The sequence below is a fragment of the Rhyacophila brunnea genome, unplaced genomic scaffold (genome assembly GCF_057557595.1).
Source record: "Rhyacophila brunnea isolate RB1 unplaced genomic scaffold, BYU_Rbru_1.0 scaffold_8, whole genome shotgun sequence".
NCBI lineage: Eukaryota > Metazoa > Arthropoda > Insecta > Trichoptera > Rhyacophilidae > Rhyacophila > Rhyacophila brunnea.
Window position 1 is genome coordinate 12596792 of NW_028233350.1, and position 18177 is coordinate 12614968.

Below are 18177 nucleotides of genomic sequence, written 5' to 3' on the forward strand. Positions count from 1 at the left end.
TAATATAATGAAACTGATAATAAGAAATATGTAGTTATGTTTTTCATTAATAAATATTAAATATTTATGAACGTCGTTTGCGATAAGTATATAAGAATAAAGAATGACATTTTATTGAATGGGTTCTTTGCCATTGGATTTCTTCAATCAATTTTTATAGTTAGGAATTGGATATTCGTATTTTTAAAGTCATTTAGATTCGCATTAGTGAGTCGCGACTTTATTATCCTCCTTGTTGAAAATACTTATAAACACGGATTCCCAATTCATGGGTCGCGAGCTCCAAGGGTTTTGCAAGTTATTTTCGAAGGGCTCACCGTCTAAACCAGTGGTTCTCACGTGAAATTTAACTGTGGCTGCATAATAAAATTGACATCGACAGTTCGATGGAAACGTCTGGCGGCCGCACACAAATTTCACTTTTGTTATGATTGAAAAAATTAAAGCTAACTTTCTAAAAAAAAATGGATAAATTTATTTATAGACAAGTCCATTTAATAAAAAAACATTTGAACATTTTAGTACCTACATATCATTTTTTTTAAATAATGCAAATGGAAATTCCTCAATAATGCGAGCCGCATGGCTGCTTCTAAGTTTACATCTGTCAACTGGCTTCGATATTTGTTTTGTTATGAAGTGCACTACACTGAATGATCTTTCACAGTATACAGTAGTAGGAAAAATCGACAATAATAATAAAGCAATAATTGTTGCCAATTCTTTGAATTGATTTGATTCTTGGTCAACTTGTAACTTCGAGCAAAATTTTTCAACCGTGATATTATTAAACTGGTTTTCAAGTACTTGGTCATAACCCATTTCCAATAACGCATATTTGCCCAGTTGATTAAATTAAATACTGAAAATTATGTAAATCTCGTTTGTAGTCCTATGAAATTTTCATTTATCATCATCTGAAAAGGCGAAGTTACAAAAGAAAGACCATTCTCATCACAAAAACTCATTATGGATCATTTGAGCGTGGAAAGAAATTTAAGACAAGTTATGTGTAATCAACCAATTTCATAATTTTATAATAAATTAATAAATTTTTGAAATTTTATTCTGTAAAACGCTGGTGGCCGCAGCAAAATCCTCTGGTGGGCGCAGGCGGCCACCAGGGCCGCACATGAGAACCACTGATCTGAATCTGAAATGACTGAAATAAAAAAAAAAATTGAGAACAATGCAAAAATCATTTTTCATTCGCAATATTACTCCTGAATACACCGACCAAAGAAGCTTCATTAATTGTTCGAATGCTCGAAAATTTCAGCATATTATTCGATTTTTCACATTCAGATATTTTTCTTTTTATATGTCAATAGGTCGAAACCTGATCCACACATATCGAACCACTGCAAATTGGGTTTTCCATTATGTACTCCTCTGTCCAGACGGATTCGCATCAACAACTTTTGTGGCTCCAACACTGTCATAAAATACAAATAATTCCTACCTAGCTACGTGAAATATACACGTATATATATGTGTAGAAATTAATAAAATAAATAAAACTAGGCTAAAAATTTGAAATTTTAATATTTTTATTTAACATTTTTTGTTTTATTTCCATCGTAGAGGATCTCGAAATCAGTCAGCCCCTGGCGCCTAAACGTAACTTTGATTACCAATAAATCTAGATCTTAAATAGGTAGGTACTCAAGTTAATTTTCCACTTAGTTATATATTATGTACAACAATAAATATCACATGAAAAACAAAAGGTATATGATAGTATAATAATATTATATTATTGTTCAGTCTTCTTATGATTTGGAAAGTAATATTTTATTATTAAAAACTCTCCAAACCACATTACTATTGTCAAGGAAGTCACAATGTTTATGAATATTATTGAAATATTGTACGACCCAGAACGATCTCGGATGTAACCTGAAAACAAAAAAATAAGTATCATGCACCCATGCAATCTTTAAGTACGAGGCAGTACCATAAAATATGAAAACCTGCTTGAAAACTCGAAATAGCTCCAAAAGTAAGCATAGTGCTTCGAAAGGTGTTCAATAATGTAAACGAAATGTGGATATTTATGGTTGCGCAAGAGTTTGCACTATATTTTTGTCAATGGTCACATGACAACCAATAACAGCTCGAGTTAAGGCTATACTTCAGTTGAGGCATGGTCTAAGAAGATCGTGGCTAGGCGATGCGCCGATTGTGCAAATGACGCGTGCCGAACGAAATATAATTTGTCATAAAAATCCAACATTCGTCCATTTAATGTTATGTTTATTGTTATATTACTAATAATAATAGTATGTTCATTGACATGTTTTCTTTTTTAAGTACATACGTAATGTTTTTTAGTCATCTTTACACGATTTCCGAATATTTTCATCCGACGCCATGACAAAACAAATCGACGTGTGGGCAACTCGACTGTAGGTCTCCGATTGGCAACTAGTGAGAATTTTCGTCGCACCTACTGTTGAAAAATATTTCCCGTTTCACTGAAGTACGCTCTTAATAATATGTAAACAAGAAAATAACCTAAAATGTGGTAATGACATTATCATATTTTATTAATGACCGTTATAGTAGCATTAATAATACGACTTATTCTTAAGAGCATACATAAGTGAAACGGTAAATAATTTTCAACAGTTTGTGAGACGTAATTTCGGATTCGTTGCCAGTCGGAGAATGATAGTCGACCTGTGAGCACGTCAATTAGTTTTGTGATGGCGTCGGAGGAATATATTCTTAAATCGTGTAAAGTTGACTAAAAAACGTTCCGCATGTACTTGAAAAAGAAAAAATGTCAATGAATATACTATTATTATTACGAATATAATAATAAACAAAACATGAAAAGGACGCATGTTGAATTTTTATGACAAGTTGTATTTCGTTCGGCTTGCGTCCTTGCACAATCCGCGCATCGCCTAGTCACGATCTTTTTAGACCATGCCTCAGTTGAAGTATAGCCTTAAAGAACGTAGCTAATGTAGCCTTCAAGAAGCTCGTTACGTTAATTTCTTACCTTATAGGTGCCTAATATTGGTATAACAATGGTAAATAGGAAAATATGAACATAATTATTCCCGATGTAGTTCACAAACTTAATATCAATAAAATATGTATGTATATATATTACAAAATCATATTAAATACTTAAATTTAAATTTAAATACAAAATAACACTTCCAACGATAATATTTAAAAGACAAAAAACATTAAATAACAGAGTCTTTCTTTCTATCTTTTGAAATTAAAACGGACGACAGCAGCGCCTTTAGCGCTGAAGCACGTGAAACTAAAAAATCGAAGCAGAAATAAAATCGAAGTAAGCCGCTTCAATGTCTTTGATACTACTTCATTCAAAAATTGTCCTCCTGGTATCAAGTATTTAATTTGTAGGAATTAACGGATGTTAATTTAAAAACATTATCCGTTTAAATTATAATACAACCTTTCATAGAAATGTTCTAACAGTTAGGTATGTTTCTGTGGTTTGTCAAATTTTCTATAGGTAATAAATATTATGAAAATGTTGTTTAAAAGGAAGGAAAATAAATATTTATATAGGTAGGTTCTTTCTGTAGGCCTTCCTGTTATATTGTGCCAATTACATATAAATAAGAATATTGAATTTCAAAACCAATTACTATTACTTATTTCATAAAATTTTCTAAATTATAGTCATACAATATATATACAATATATAAATATATATACAGAAGATTCTTAAAAAAATATTATACCAACGTATTTGGACTCCTATGGGTACCTATTGTTATTATTCTTTATAATTTATTTTGCCAGGTTGAGTCTACCTATTATATAATTGCAAAGATTGATATACATAATATAAAAAAATCGAGTAACTAAATTGTATATAATACCAAGTAGTAGAGTACCCGTCATGTAACTTTGTAATTTGGAATAGATTTTTTCAAATTATTTTGAATTATTTGAATTATTATGAATATTAAAACGTGAGTTAAACCAATCAGGGGTCTGGAATTTACTAACACAATCATACGGAGTGCGTACTACACACAAATCTTGTCACTGTGTGCAATTGTAAATTTATGTGGAGATTACTATAAGTAGGTACATAGCAGTGGCGAAGGGTGGAGGTAAGCTATTAAGATCCCACATAAATAGTGCAAATTAAACTTTGTCAGTTATACTTATTTGAGTATCTTGGTATCAAAGTGGGACAAACGCCACCTCCCACTAAATTCATGTTTTAATTGATTATGGTAGTGCAAGTGATGCTCTTTTCAAAAAATTCACTAAAAGTATCAAAAACGGTAGTTTTCATACAGATTTTTGAGTTTAAAGTTGGTATGTTATATGAAAAACGGACATTTTTCACACATGTTTGTGAGTCTTCTGTAAAATTTTGTAAATGTCTTATGTCCCACTTTGATACCAAGGTACTCATTTGTTTTCATTGAGCTACGAAAACAATTTGCAGATGGTGATGATTAGTTTTTAAAATTCTATTAAACTCTGCCTAAACCAAACGATAATAGTTAAGATATACTAGGGGTGATTTGACAAAATAGTGCACACCTTTTCAGTCATACTTATTTGTTTAAGAATACATATTACACATGGTATTGGTTAGTTTTTCAAAATTCATTAAGGGGTGGCATGCTCAGCGTAGGTCAAAATGGAGCTTTTATTGCATTTTCAAAGCATTATCCTAGCCATTCCTTAAACGTTGTAGATAATCTATTTATATAATTTTGAAGCCTTATTACCTTTACATTTTTACACTTTACACTTTACATTACAAGAATTAGGTATTTTATTATTCAAAAAAAGGGCAAGATTAACACATTTGAAGATAATTCTAAAGATACTCATTATAAGCTATGTCTTTGAACATTCAAGTGTGATAAACATACTACGAATAATGATTGCTTTATAATAATTATTGACCTAAGAATAAGGTAGTGTTTTTTTGAAATACGCCATTTCTTTTGGCATTATCCAGTGGTTAAGCTACAACATACGGCCGTAGCCATAAATTGACAAACTATAATTGAAGTAGGGAGTAAAATGATGTTAACGCGCGTGTTTGAACATGTACCGTTTTAAAAAAAATCGGTTAGGTAAAAACTAACTATTTACACATTGTAGTCTTAGTTCAATAAAAAAAATACGTTTGTCTGACAAAGTTTAGTGTGCACTATTTATGTCGGATCTTAACAGCCTACCTCCTACATTCGCACTGTTATATAGGTATGCTTAAACTAGCAGTAGGTATATAATAATAAAAGTAAAAAATATCTATATGTAGCTTCCATACTACCTGCAATTATTATTAAGCATATACTTTAATTTGAACCCAATTTAGATCAAATACTTTATGTTATAATAAGTTTGAAATTAGCTTACCCAAAAGTGGTCCAATGGTAAGCAACGTAATGCCGTTGGTCACCATTTGTATTCCTGAAGCAAAGGCTAACCTTTCAATAGGAACATAGCTTGGCATCACCAAACTGAGGTAGACTGCTCTTACTCCTTTGGAGATCCCTAAACCCAGAGCCACTACCATCATGGTTAAGTAAGATGACGCATAAAGAAGCACTGAAACAAAAAAAAAACGTATAATATATATTTAGATTTGGTTTAATTACTTACTATAATATATTGAAGGACATATCGCTCAGACAACGGAAAATTGCTGAACAAATGCCGTTATACAGTGGCACTCAAAGGGCATCAAGCGACCAGAAATATTATTTTACCTGAGTATGCTCAGATACGATTTCATTTAGTGCACAGGAAATTACGCAGGGATAATGTGATATTGCTCCCGATCTTAGACTATAGATGCACTCCTGATTGCTATTCTAGACTGCACTTACACTGGGGTATTTATATTGCGTCGCTTTCTTTCGCACGGCGTAGGCCTATTGTTTTGTTTTCTGTCAAAACAGCTATCAAACTTCACGCTTACGTGGTGTGTTTATAACTAGGGGCGGTAGGTTATATGAAAGTATGGTGAAACAGGCTAATATGGTGAAAAAGTATGGTGTGGCGGGCTGGAAATCAATTTGTGGCAAAATTTGAACGTTAACATTATATTATATGGCTATGTTATAATGATCAAAGTAAATCCTCTGTGATGGCCTGAATTATTTTTATCGCGTCGCTATTTCTCGTAAGTTGTCAGCTATTTATTGTTGGCCTGCTTCATTCAGCTGTATGAGAAAGCCGATTCCTTGCCCCTCTTTTAATTTAATACCTCTATGGTTTATAATTACAAATTGCCAATGACACATAGAGAAAATTTCGAGATGAATTAAACAAATTATATTTGAAGAATTATCTATTTAGATATTTTTGACATTATATCAAAATAATAATGTAACGGTTTATCTAGTCCCATACTTCTCATTTATATAAGTTTTCTAAGTTAGAATTTAGATATACCTAAGTATCCAGTTTATTAAAGTAGCAAAGGTTATTGCTATCTCTTAAGTTATATTACGTGACTGCGTTGAATGTGGTATCATTTTGATTAATGATTAAAAAAAATAGACATTTTAACAATGTGTTATTTTTATTATCGTTCATAGAAATCTATTTCAGAATTCCAATATTATTTAAAAAGATAAGCGGTTTATCAATTCGATTAGTAATAAATTACTATTTACGGATATCTTTCTATATTCGTATAACACTATGCTTTTAGCATTGACTTATTGGAATTTTATTTTACAAAAAGGATATTAATATATTAAATTTTAAATTTCACAATTATACGTGTATGTTTGATAGCAATTTCGGTATTTTGATACCATCATTAAAACTACTACAAACCTAAGCAAGTCTGATAATGATGTGTCAACCGAATCTATTGACCAGTAAATCAACACAAGTTATTGTATCGTTTTGTTATTGTTATTTAGTTTACTAAATTTATTTTTAATTCAGTCTAAATATATGCAAGATTACAGAGTGAAGAATATTGTGCTTATGTTTTAAAAATCATAGAAAATATCTAAATAAAAGGTGGCTATTTTTTGACGACGTTTAAAATACTTAAGAAAGGGTAGCTATTAGTAGGTACTTGAGTCGTTAGAGGCCAGAGCTTTTGTCTGCCATCGAAAGATGTAATATGTTCGAAGCTCGCTCAAATTGCTTCGCAAGTTATGTGAGTTATGCTGTCTTCATTGCTGTAAAGATTAATGTTAATTATTAGTTAAGTTTTCCATATTTAGGTGATATTTTTATTTACATGTAAAATCAGATTTTGAAAAAAATACCACAACAGTTTTATTTATCTACTGTAATGCCACCGATGCAAAGTTCTAGTTTGCGTAGAGAAAAAACCATATGATGTTTTGACTTTTCAATTAAATTTAATAGATATGCGACCAATGGTTAAATTCTCATAAAATTTAAATCTTGAATATTACAGGTGTTGATAAAAAGGTTCTCAATAAAAATTAAATGAAAACATTTTTTTTAAATAATAAAATTATATAAGTAGCCGTTTAAGAGAAACCAATTATTTTGAAAGATATATGCAAATAAGCTGCATGGAATTAATTCCAGGAACGTTAATTATGGCAAATACCTACTTATATTTATTTAAAATATTAATATTTTGCACAGTACTTACCTACTTACAACGTATTACGACCAGAAATCTATTATTTCTGATCGATTTGGTTTTTTATTATACGAATTGACAAACTGTTCCGATTTAACATTTCTCTCAAATTTCTACCAAATGAAAATACCAATACCGGTATTTTAGTATTTCCTATTGAATATCGCTCTTAATACCAGTATTTGTGAAACATATGGAATGAACAGAAGTATATACCAATATATTATATATATACATCTCTGATACATCTAAAAACACACCTGATAACTTCTAAAACCCGCAAACGACTGTCGAAAATATTTGGATAGATTTAAATTTAGGTAAGTACCTACAATAATGTATTTCGCAAATCTGAACGTGTCGTTGGACCAAGGACGTCAAAATGCAACGGAAGTAAACCAGACATCGTGTAATCCAACAAAAAAATGTACAGTCCTATTATACATTTTATGTTAATTAATACATTTTGTTTCCATTTTCAATACCAAATATATCGATATTGTCTGATTTTTAAAACCGGGATTTCGGTATCAAAAAATACTGGGTTACTGGTTTTGAAATACCGGTATTGCAAACCCTACATCGATGGCAATTTTTAAAAATTATTTATACCTAGTGTTTTTGAGCTGTATACTCCCTAATTGATAAATATCAATTAGGGGGGAATGGTTATTAAGGGTAGTATCGCAAATTCATAGTTAAACTTTGTGATTGACTAATTTATTGATGTGACCATAGTACGTAGATACAATATCGTTCATAACTATATTTTAGTATAATCTACTGTTTTGATATTAAATTGGGAACTTGTATATACAATTTAAAATTATAAATACATGGAGACTGTAGGGAAATCCGTCGGCTTTGGCGGGGTATATAGTAAATGTAATGAAATTAGTGTATGTAAAATTAGTAGGTGGGAGTAGACTTACTTGTTCTAGTAAAAATGAGCATAATGAGACTTATCAAGTACATTGATCTCGTTGACTTCTTACACCATTCCCCAATAAACGGTGAAATGAATCTGAACAAAATGTCGGCAAAAGCAATCACAGACAAAATGGCGGCGATCTCGGCTGTTGTAAAATTTAAGTCGCTCAATATAAATGGAGTCAATAACGAGAAATTTATTTCAGCACAGGCCGCCAGAGAAATCCCAACCATGATGTTTACGAAAATTGGATCGTTGAGTAGTGTCAGATCGAAGAATTTCACGATCATTTGTCCACAAGTTTCATTTTCTTCCATTTCAATGACTCGTATCAATTCATCCTTGTCTTTTTTAATATTGTTTTCATGCTTGGCGTTTCCATTCATCAGAGCTTTTTTCTCAGGGAAATTATTAGCTTCTAATTCTTCCATAATGTCACCGAATGATGCAATTTTTGGGCGTGTGTCTTCAAAAATGTTCACAGAACTTCCAAGATGTATTTCTTCAGATGCCGACCTCCACCATTTAAAATTGTTAGTTGGTTTCGATTTCTCGACGTTATTTCTGATATCAGATTGTGATAGCGTTCGGCTGGGTCCACGGTTGAAAAATGTATTCTTCTGTGTTTCGTTAATAGATTTTACCGAATCTTTGGACCTTTGGTCATCTTCCAGGTAATCTTCTTCATCTTCGCTGCAGTACTCAACGGACTTTTTGAATTCCGTCATTTCAACTGAAAATGGAAGAAAAATATATTATCGTATTATCTGCAGCTTTGAAATTCATATTCCCGATTAGGTGATTCTCCAAATATTTTGAAGGTTGATGTCAGTGTTGCCAACTGTCATTCACAAAAATATGCCAGATTTGGTAATAAAATAAGCTACATGGCAGCATAAAATGCTAGTTTTTTTTTCAAAATTGAAAAACCGTTTAATAGCATTTCAAAAGAAAGTGTCACAACTACAAACATGATTTTTACAAGACAAAGATCGAAAAGACTTCAGTATTTTGCAACTAATTTAATACCTATCTTTCAATTTAAAATTAATGCAGTTAAGAATTAATTTATTCGTAATTTTGTATATCACATTTAGTGTATAATTATTATAAAATCTATAATATAATATATTTTTATGCAACGTAGCCCAACACACACAGACGCACACACATACTATATTAGAGTCTGTCTTCTATAAGCTGGCGTGCCGGTTTCCCCCCCCCCCCCCTCGATTCAGCATCCACGTCGTTCCCTCCCATTGAAAACTTGCAACAGTTGAACGCGATGGCACAATGCTTTCCGTGTGACGTGTACGCCAGTTTATAGAATACAGACTCTACCTGTCTGCGCATTAAACGCACTAAACTCACTGAGCGAATCGGGCTCATGAAAAATAACCTTGACAGGTAACACTGCCACTTGATATTTTTTCCTAGTGAGATAAGTACAAAGTATGTTAGATGCATGTTGATTTTAAGCAAATTTGGTGTAATATTCTAGGTTTATTGTGAAAAGTTTTAAGCTGATTGCGGTGTCGACAAACGTTAGATTTAACGCCATACGCCGGATGGATATTTGCAAGCTAGATGCCTATTTAAAAATGCTAGATCTGGCAAGAAAGACGCTAAGTTGGCAACGCTGGTTGATATATAAAAAAACACTTTTTAAACACATTGGAATAAAAAAATTGTGAATACTAGTGTCTGCTACAAGTATGGAGACGAAAACCGTCTGGTGTTTTTGCCATGTTGGTCAAAAGCAATGCATATTAGTATATCTTGTCAATTTTTTTCATTAATTTTTTTCTCTGGAGCCTTTTCCCCCTTACCCTTTCTTTTAACTGAAACCTTGTGATGTATAAGAAGCAAATCTCGAATTAGAAATACCAAAAATATTATGTTTGAACCTAGCATACTCGAAATTAACCAGAATGGACTCGGTTCACTATGCTTGTGAACCACTCTTCTAGGGGTGGGTCTTGTAAGAAAATTAATGAAAATGCCTTTCCTACATGTAATATAATAAAGCTATTAATTTATAATTATTTTACCTTCGCTTTTCAAACAAGTTTTTTCTAGGGATAACAGTAATTAAGAAAAACTCTCTAGCGAATATTGTCTTTATGGGTCCAACAAACAAAAAGTTCATCTAACGGTATTTTTGGCTTGAAGTTTTAATCTTGTTAGGACTATTTCATAGCATCAAAGATGTTCACCTAGTCCCAGGGGATAAGCACCGTTTCCTATTTTATACAAGTAAAGCTCTTACTTGGGCTGTGAGCCCGAGTCTCTAATGTACATTATATTATGTAAACTTGAGCTGGTCTCGTATTTTGAATACACAAAGTATCGTTTTGAAGAAGGGTATTTGCTACTACTCCACTGCTAGTCCATATAATAATCTCATGATATAATGTGGTAAAAATAGTAAATATTTTTTTAATTTTATTAAATTGATGATGAATCGTGACCAAGTCAATGTCAATTCCAATCCAATGACAAACCATGTAGTTCTGAATACACAGTTTTCAAATATATGTGGTTTATGAAACTGTGTTTTGGCAGAAAATAAAATTTAAGTTATATAGATATTCTATATAAATTGATATTTGTATTTGTTTGCGTGAGTCGTACCTAATTAATGGTCAAAGAGGGGGGAAAAGAAAATTGAAAATTACGAACTGTTCATTTTTGACGGTTTTTCATCAGTACTTAATGCTTCTTCCAGCTTCTCTTCAGGTTTAATTAAGTACCATTTGATAGGTCTTAGCAGCAACGCCGCAAGGAGTGAGTGAAGAGACAGGGCGCCAAGGACTATCACAGCTCCTTGTACTCCAAAGCCGATGAGTAATGCGTTGATGACCTGAAAAGTGATAGATTACTTTACACGGTACATTTTCTTTTTTAACACTACAACAAGCCACAAGGCCCAATGACAGTAGTGTAGTAAGTATGTGTATTGTATTGTGAAACAATCACATACACCCAGGTAACATCATGTAAATATATTGTGAAAACAATGATGATCAACAGTGATTCTATTACATTAAGCATTAATTCTAAATAAATATCTGATAATAATAAAGTAGGTATTGCCTTTCTTCTTACTTAGCCATGTTGTAGTCACTACAAACAAATATATTGGTATTGTGCTTCAAAAACTGGATGTGTATATAAATACAGGAGAGCCAAAAACAATGATTGTATCCTGTAATATGGACGTATTCGTTTACGTATTAAAAATTTGTTTTTTTTGTTGATTGTTATCGCCGATGACAATGATTGGAAAAAGCAAAGCTTAACATAATATGTGTAACTGGATCTCTTACTGACTTGTGGCATGAAGATAGGTCCCAATCCCGTGATTGACATCCCCACTGCCATGGCTTTGCCACGATTTTTTCTGAAGAAAGAATTGATCGCTAGAGAAAACGAAGACATCACCAATGCCATTCCAACAGCTGAAATTAAAAAAGAAAACGATTATGGCTAGTATAAAAATGGGATTAGTCTTTTTTTAATTCTGGGATTAGTCTTTTTATTAACATTATTGAATATTTCCATTGTGTGACAACTTAAGGGTAATTTTATTTGAATCTATTTTTTCTTTAAATATGTAGGGTTTCAAAATAATAAGCACAAATGAGATTTTTGAAAGTAAAACATAGACACGTTATCTTACTGAAAGGCGAATGGATATTTTATACCGAACCTGTAATACTATATTATTTCACGTAGGTAGGTATAAGTATAGTATTTTCAAGAGAATGTCTTCATTTAAAAATAATTATTCATGTGAAACGTAATCATGAAATCCCGGGAATTTTGGCCGAAGGAAACAAGCGAGTTTTCCATATATAGTACATAATATATAGGTACATATACGCACATATGTGATGTAATTTTTGCAAATGTTTATACATTTAAATATACGTTTAGAGTTTAGACGAATAATCTGGCATTTAAAAAATAGATACTTATTCAATTTTCAATGAATATATTATGATCAGTTTACTAATTTTAACACACTATGGATATTATAAATAATTAGTTAAATAATAAGTTCCCATGGTAATTAGTTGAAAAAAGATATAAAAAGTAAACAATACAATGATAAATAAAGCAAGAGCAGTGAGGAGTCTCTCAAGAGAATAAAATAGTTCATATTCTAAATAATATATAAAATAACGTCTAATTTATTTCCTCCTCACGTAAGTGGAATATATCGATATTTGAAGCAATTAAGTTGAACACAGCTATTGAATTTGCAACTGGCTTGACCAATGACAAGTTAGTTCGACATATCTCTACTACCACTAATCCCCACGGATATTTCCCAAAGTTTATATAAAACATAGCAGTGGCGAAGGGTGGAGGTAGGCTGTTAAGATCCGACATAAATAGTGCACATAAAACTTCTTCTTCTTCCACGGCGCTACATCCCGGGGTGGGATTTGGCCTCCTCCACAACCGCTCTCCACTCACTCCGGTCTCTCGCCACACTTCTCCAGTTACCGGGTCTTCCTATATAAAGCCAGCCCACTTCTACGGCGTCAGCCCATCTCCTTCTTGGACGGCCTCTGGGTCTCTTCCGTTGGGGTAGCCACTTCGTCATTATCCTTGGCGCTCTAACTTCAGGCATTCTCTCCACATGTCCCGCCCATCATAGTCTTTGGGACAATATCTTATGATTGTTTGCTGTGCACATAAAACTATGTCGATCATATTATATATTTGTTTTTATTGAACTAAGCTCCAATTTACAGATGGTGTCGGTTGTTGAAAACAAATACGTATGACTGACAAAGTTTAGTGTGCACTATTTATATCGGATCTTAACAGACTGCCTACACCCTTCGCCACAGAAACATAGTTGCTATTAATATTTCTTTCTTTGGATATGGCATCATTAGCGTGTGAGGTACGCCGGTTAAAAAAGGTTAAATTGTGGTGATTTTAGAAGGTACAATATATTCTTATCTGTTACTTAAGACATTTAACCAAGAAGCGTAGATTTAATAATTTAATATCCATTAAGTAGATAAGTGAGTAACCACATTTGGTGCAATAACCTGTTAAGTGATACTTACATGTCATTAAACTGTAAGTGAATATAAAATGCATAAACGAGTTCGCCATCGACGTTAGAAGAATCCCAGCTGACACAAATAAGGCACCAGCAATCGCCACTTTCCTGTAGCCCAAACTCTTCAGAAGCGGTCCGTTGAAAAGTGAGAGGACCATGCCAAAAGCATAGTTCACATTGATGATGATGGATGCCTCGGTGGCTGATATTCCAAGATTCGCAAACGTCTGCTGGAATATCAGCCCGAACCCGGATATTAATGGTAGGACTATCACCTGAAATGAAAGTGATTATCATCAGAACTTCATTAAGTATTCAACTTGCATTCGAGTCAATGACAAGATACTTTAAATACCTCGTAAGAAGATACTTTGAGATTTGAGTAGGTACGTTAGGGGTTTGCGTAACTTCAAAAACTATTTAAGGATTTTTTCGCATCGTTTAATATACAAAATGAGGGACTGTCCACATATTATGACGTCACACGATTTTGGATATTTTTACCCCCCCCCCCCCCATCGTCACATTTCGTCACATAATCTTTTACCTCCCTATCTATATTATAAATGTTAAAAATCAGATAACATGTTTTTTTTAATATTTATCTTTAAATCCCAGATCCCCAATATTGTATTTTAAGATCTTTTTATATTTTTTGTTTACTTTGTGACATCACATTTTCTTTGACCCCCCCTCCCTTCACCCTTCGTCAAAATCATAAAATTATATCAGATATACTCCCTATAGCGTGACATTATCTATGGACGGGCCCCCATGATCGGATATTATAGATATTCTAATAAAAAATATATTAATTTTCGAATAAAGCTTACTTGAGTCGCTTGGAGTCATAACTCACATATTACCATTTTGTCGTTTTTTAGTTAAATATGCCAAGTGATTCTAGATGCAATAATCTATATACAGAAAAATAGTTGAGTATCAAAAGTCACTTTAAACCATGTGAAAATCGTTGACAAAGTTTACTGTTGGTGTCATATTTCGCATATTTCAAAGAATACTGTGAGTTTTGTCACCAAGGCCTCTCTAACCAATCGGAGAGATCTATTTCTCATAGTATGCTGTATGTCTATTAATTATTTAAAAAAAATGTTAATCGACTCTCTCACTCATTAATATTCAAGGGATTTCAATACTTTTCTTCTAATTACAAAAAAATAGTGGTCTGTTGGTTTTTTGCGATTATCTCAAAACTTGATTTTTGAAATATGTGAGTTATGACTCTAAGCGACTCACTTATACTTATTTCGTTTTAAAAGATATCCGTGACCATCGCAGCTTTTCGAAAAACCTATTTTTTTATCTATTCATTGTTCAGTCAAATATAATCATTGTTTCGTATTGAAATAAATATTAATAATTTGAACGAAATATGCAATCGAAAATCTTTATTTATTGCGAACATGTTACCGCATCGGATTCGAAATTAATCAATAACTAGCACTACCACCGTGATTCGCAATTGAATACCACTGCCACATAACATATTAATATAATATAGAATTCAGATAATACAATAAATTTTGAACCAGGGTTTTGAATGTGTGCGTGTCCTTCGGAAATGAAACACACATTATAGACGGTGCAGTAGTGTGTGTTGCAACCTTCAAATAAACCAATATAACGTCAGTGCATAAACCGAGAGCAGTTTTCAGATAGAAGGACAGGCTTAGAATGATTTGTATTATTGACACGTGTTTAAGTTGATCTCGTATTCTTCCACACTCGAGATCGGTTGCCTGTTACTTCACACCCGTTAGGTATTTCAGTTGCCATTAATTCTGTGTTCCCTGGCCACGGTCTAACATATTATATTCGGCCTTGTTACAAACCATAAAGGAAATGGGCAGTCTTTACTTATCATATTATATTGATTATATTTCTAAATACAGTCCTTGATAAATATTAAATGAGTTATCATTTACATAAAAGAACTCAATTTTCTTAATATAAGAAATTATTTAATTCTACACTGTTATCTCGATATGTGCTTGATTAAATTAATAAGGAAGGTAATTAATAATAATGGATTTAAAAATAATCTTATTTTTTGTTACTACGAGTCCGATAGATTTAGATGAGTGTACTATGTACCCGTACAGAAACAAATGAATTTTTAATCTTAATCCATGATATGCTGACAATTTTACATAACATTATTATAAATCTGTGATATTATTATTTGTTTCAATAATAAAAATAAACTATTTCGCGAGTTGTAGGGGGACTGTACCGATTTAGGGATAATCTAGATAAATATTCAACTGTCTAAAGAAGTAGGCAATCTAATCCAGTGTTAATAATACGCTTGCTATAGGTATACCTACAAGGTAAATATCAGAACTTGTGAAAATCTATAGTACTGTTGTACGATTTAGTAACGGTATATGGTTTTAAAGTTTAAAGCAATTTTTCAGTCTATCATTTATATAAATCCTTTTCTTTTATTTTGTTAACTGTCAATTCATAGTGGAACTGCATTGTATTGTTGTTTAATTTAATAAAACGTTTCAACAGTTGAAAATGTCCCTCTGAGGCGGACGAAACCGGTCCTAATTTATTGATTAAAATTGGAATAAGTACTACAAAAAAATGCGTTTTGTTAAATTAAACAACAATAAATCATTTTCTTCAATACATAAGTACTTATTTATATATTTACTATAAAAGTGATTCCTGATATTGTATAGTGACTCATGCCTAATACTGGATATTATCATATATATAGGAGGATATTTCTTCTCTACATTTTCCACAAAAAAACTAAGCTCAGTCTTTTAACTTTAAGTCATTTAAGTTAATATAAAATGCAACAGAAGGTTTTATGCATAACAAGCACATATTCAAAATAATGTTAAATAGCATCTACTGTGTACTATTTTTATTTATTGTTTAATAAAAAAAGTATCCAATGATCAATATAGTTCCCCTATTCGGTACCTACAACTAGGAGTCAAATTTAATTGCACATAATCCTGATGACACAATTAATTTATGCATACATCCAATTTAATCACATGATTAACTGCGTACAACCAATAATAAATAAATACTTTAAAGTATCGTTATTCTGCTAATTAAATCAATTTAATATTACACTCACATTGTTCAAGGCATACGCGAAGCACACAACCCACCCCCAACCTCCATCCGGTGGAACCAAGTTCACTTTATTTAATTCTGCTATCGTCATTTTTATGATCCAACAACCCCACTCACGTATATCATAATAATACACTACACATATTCAAAAACACTGATGTAATCCACGTAAAACTGCCACTAAACAGTACACTTTTAACAATCAATAATAATTAATATTGATTATTTACTAGACAAAAACATATTACTCGTATTATATCGGTCAGCATAAATTTGAAAATATGTTTTATTCCACAACGTTTCACAGTTAAATTATAACCAAACAATCATTATTAATTGTCACATAAACTTATGTATATTAATAATTATATACGACGGTTTATTTTTATTATAACGTTATTTTACAGAAGATATCTGATTATGAGGCTGTCACAAGTCTGATGATCTTGGTCATAATAATCACACAATGTCGATGTCATACGATGCGTTCTCAAATACATAGGTGGTCTAATTATTGTCTAACATGCATCCAATACAGAGACTTCCTACGTCAGTCAAAGGTCACCATACTTGTAACACTTGTAGCTCTAGTTCACTCACCTTACTACCAAAAATACGTTAGATTAATTTCGATTTTTTTCATTACTTCTGTTTCATTTTTTATCTATATAGAACACAAAATGGCTTTAGTTTATATTATTATGAATTAAACTATAACCCCGTTATCACAGTAGTTCACGATTTATTATAAAGAAAACAATACTGGTCATTTATTATTAATAATTTAGAAAAAAATATAATTTTTTTGGTCTTAAAAAAAAGAAACTAATACAATAATTTACAATTGAATTTTGATAAATTTTATGCACTCAAGTGATTCACAACATGATCTCACAATATTTACGTAAATTAAATTTATTATTTTATATCTTTTGAATTGAGTTGAGATAATATTATTATTATTGTAATTGTATTTATCGAAGAGAAGCAACGTGCTCTTGTGTGTTTGACTGATTAATGACTGAAATACTTACGCAGTAATTACGTTTATGTGTCAAACTACCAAATAATTTTAATTAGATAACAGGTTTTACCTACCTAAGTAATATGCCAGTAATGTTAAACCTTTTTTTGGATTAAAGGGCTAGTGAAGTTAATCCGTCTAAACCAAAACCCGCCACGCACCACACCCGGTCTTAATCGGGCGTATCACGTGACCCTATATTGGCGATGTGAAGCATCTAGTTAAGTTTTAGGCCGGGAATGCCCTAGGAGGAAATACCCAGGACTAAGGTTGCTACGCTCAGAGTGAGCCCTGACTGTGTTTAAAGTTACTTTCTAATGCAAAGTGCCGGAGAGAGAATAGCACAGGGAAATTATGAAAATAAAAATGATTCTAGTGTATATAAAACAAAATAATGAAGCAAC

The 18177-nt window shown here is 32.0% G+C and overlaps 1 protein-coding gene across 1 annotated transcript; it reads right to left on the minus strand.

Annotated features, from left to right (window-relative positions):
- Positions 1–1528: 1528 nt before the first annotated feature.
- LOC147063931 (uncharacterized) lies at positions 1529–17299 on the minus strand. Its single transcript, XM_085958565.1, has 7 exons — positions 16751–17299; positions 13631–13901; positions 11874–12001; positions 11223–11403; positions 8542–9273; positions 5383–5574; positions 1529–1899 (listed from the first exon to the last, which is right to left on the minus strand). Exons 1-7 carry the CDS (start codon positions 16838–16840, stop codon positions 1757–1759), a joined length of 1737 nt encoding a protein of 578 aa, XP_085814691.1. The 5' UTR covers positions 16841–17299; the 3' UTR covers positions 1529–1756.
- Between the last annotated feature and the right edge of the window lie 878 nt (positions 17300–18177).

Excerpts from the sequence above, each read along its gene's own strand:
- LOC147063931 (XM_085958565.1), bottom strand. The coding sequence starts at position 16,840 with ATGACGATAGCAGAATTAAATAAAGTGAACTTGGTTCCACCGGATGGA. Across the intron at positions 13,902-16,750 it reads TCGCGTATGCCTTGAACAAT|GTGATAGTCCTACCATTAAT; the intron begins GTGAGTGTAATA and ends CTTTCATTTCAG. Across the intron at positions 9,274-11,222 it reads AAAACCGTCAAAAATGAACA|TTGAAATGACGGAATTCAAA; the intron begins GTTCGTAATTTT and ends TTCCATTTTCAG.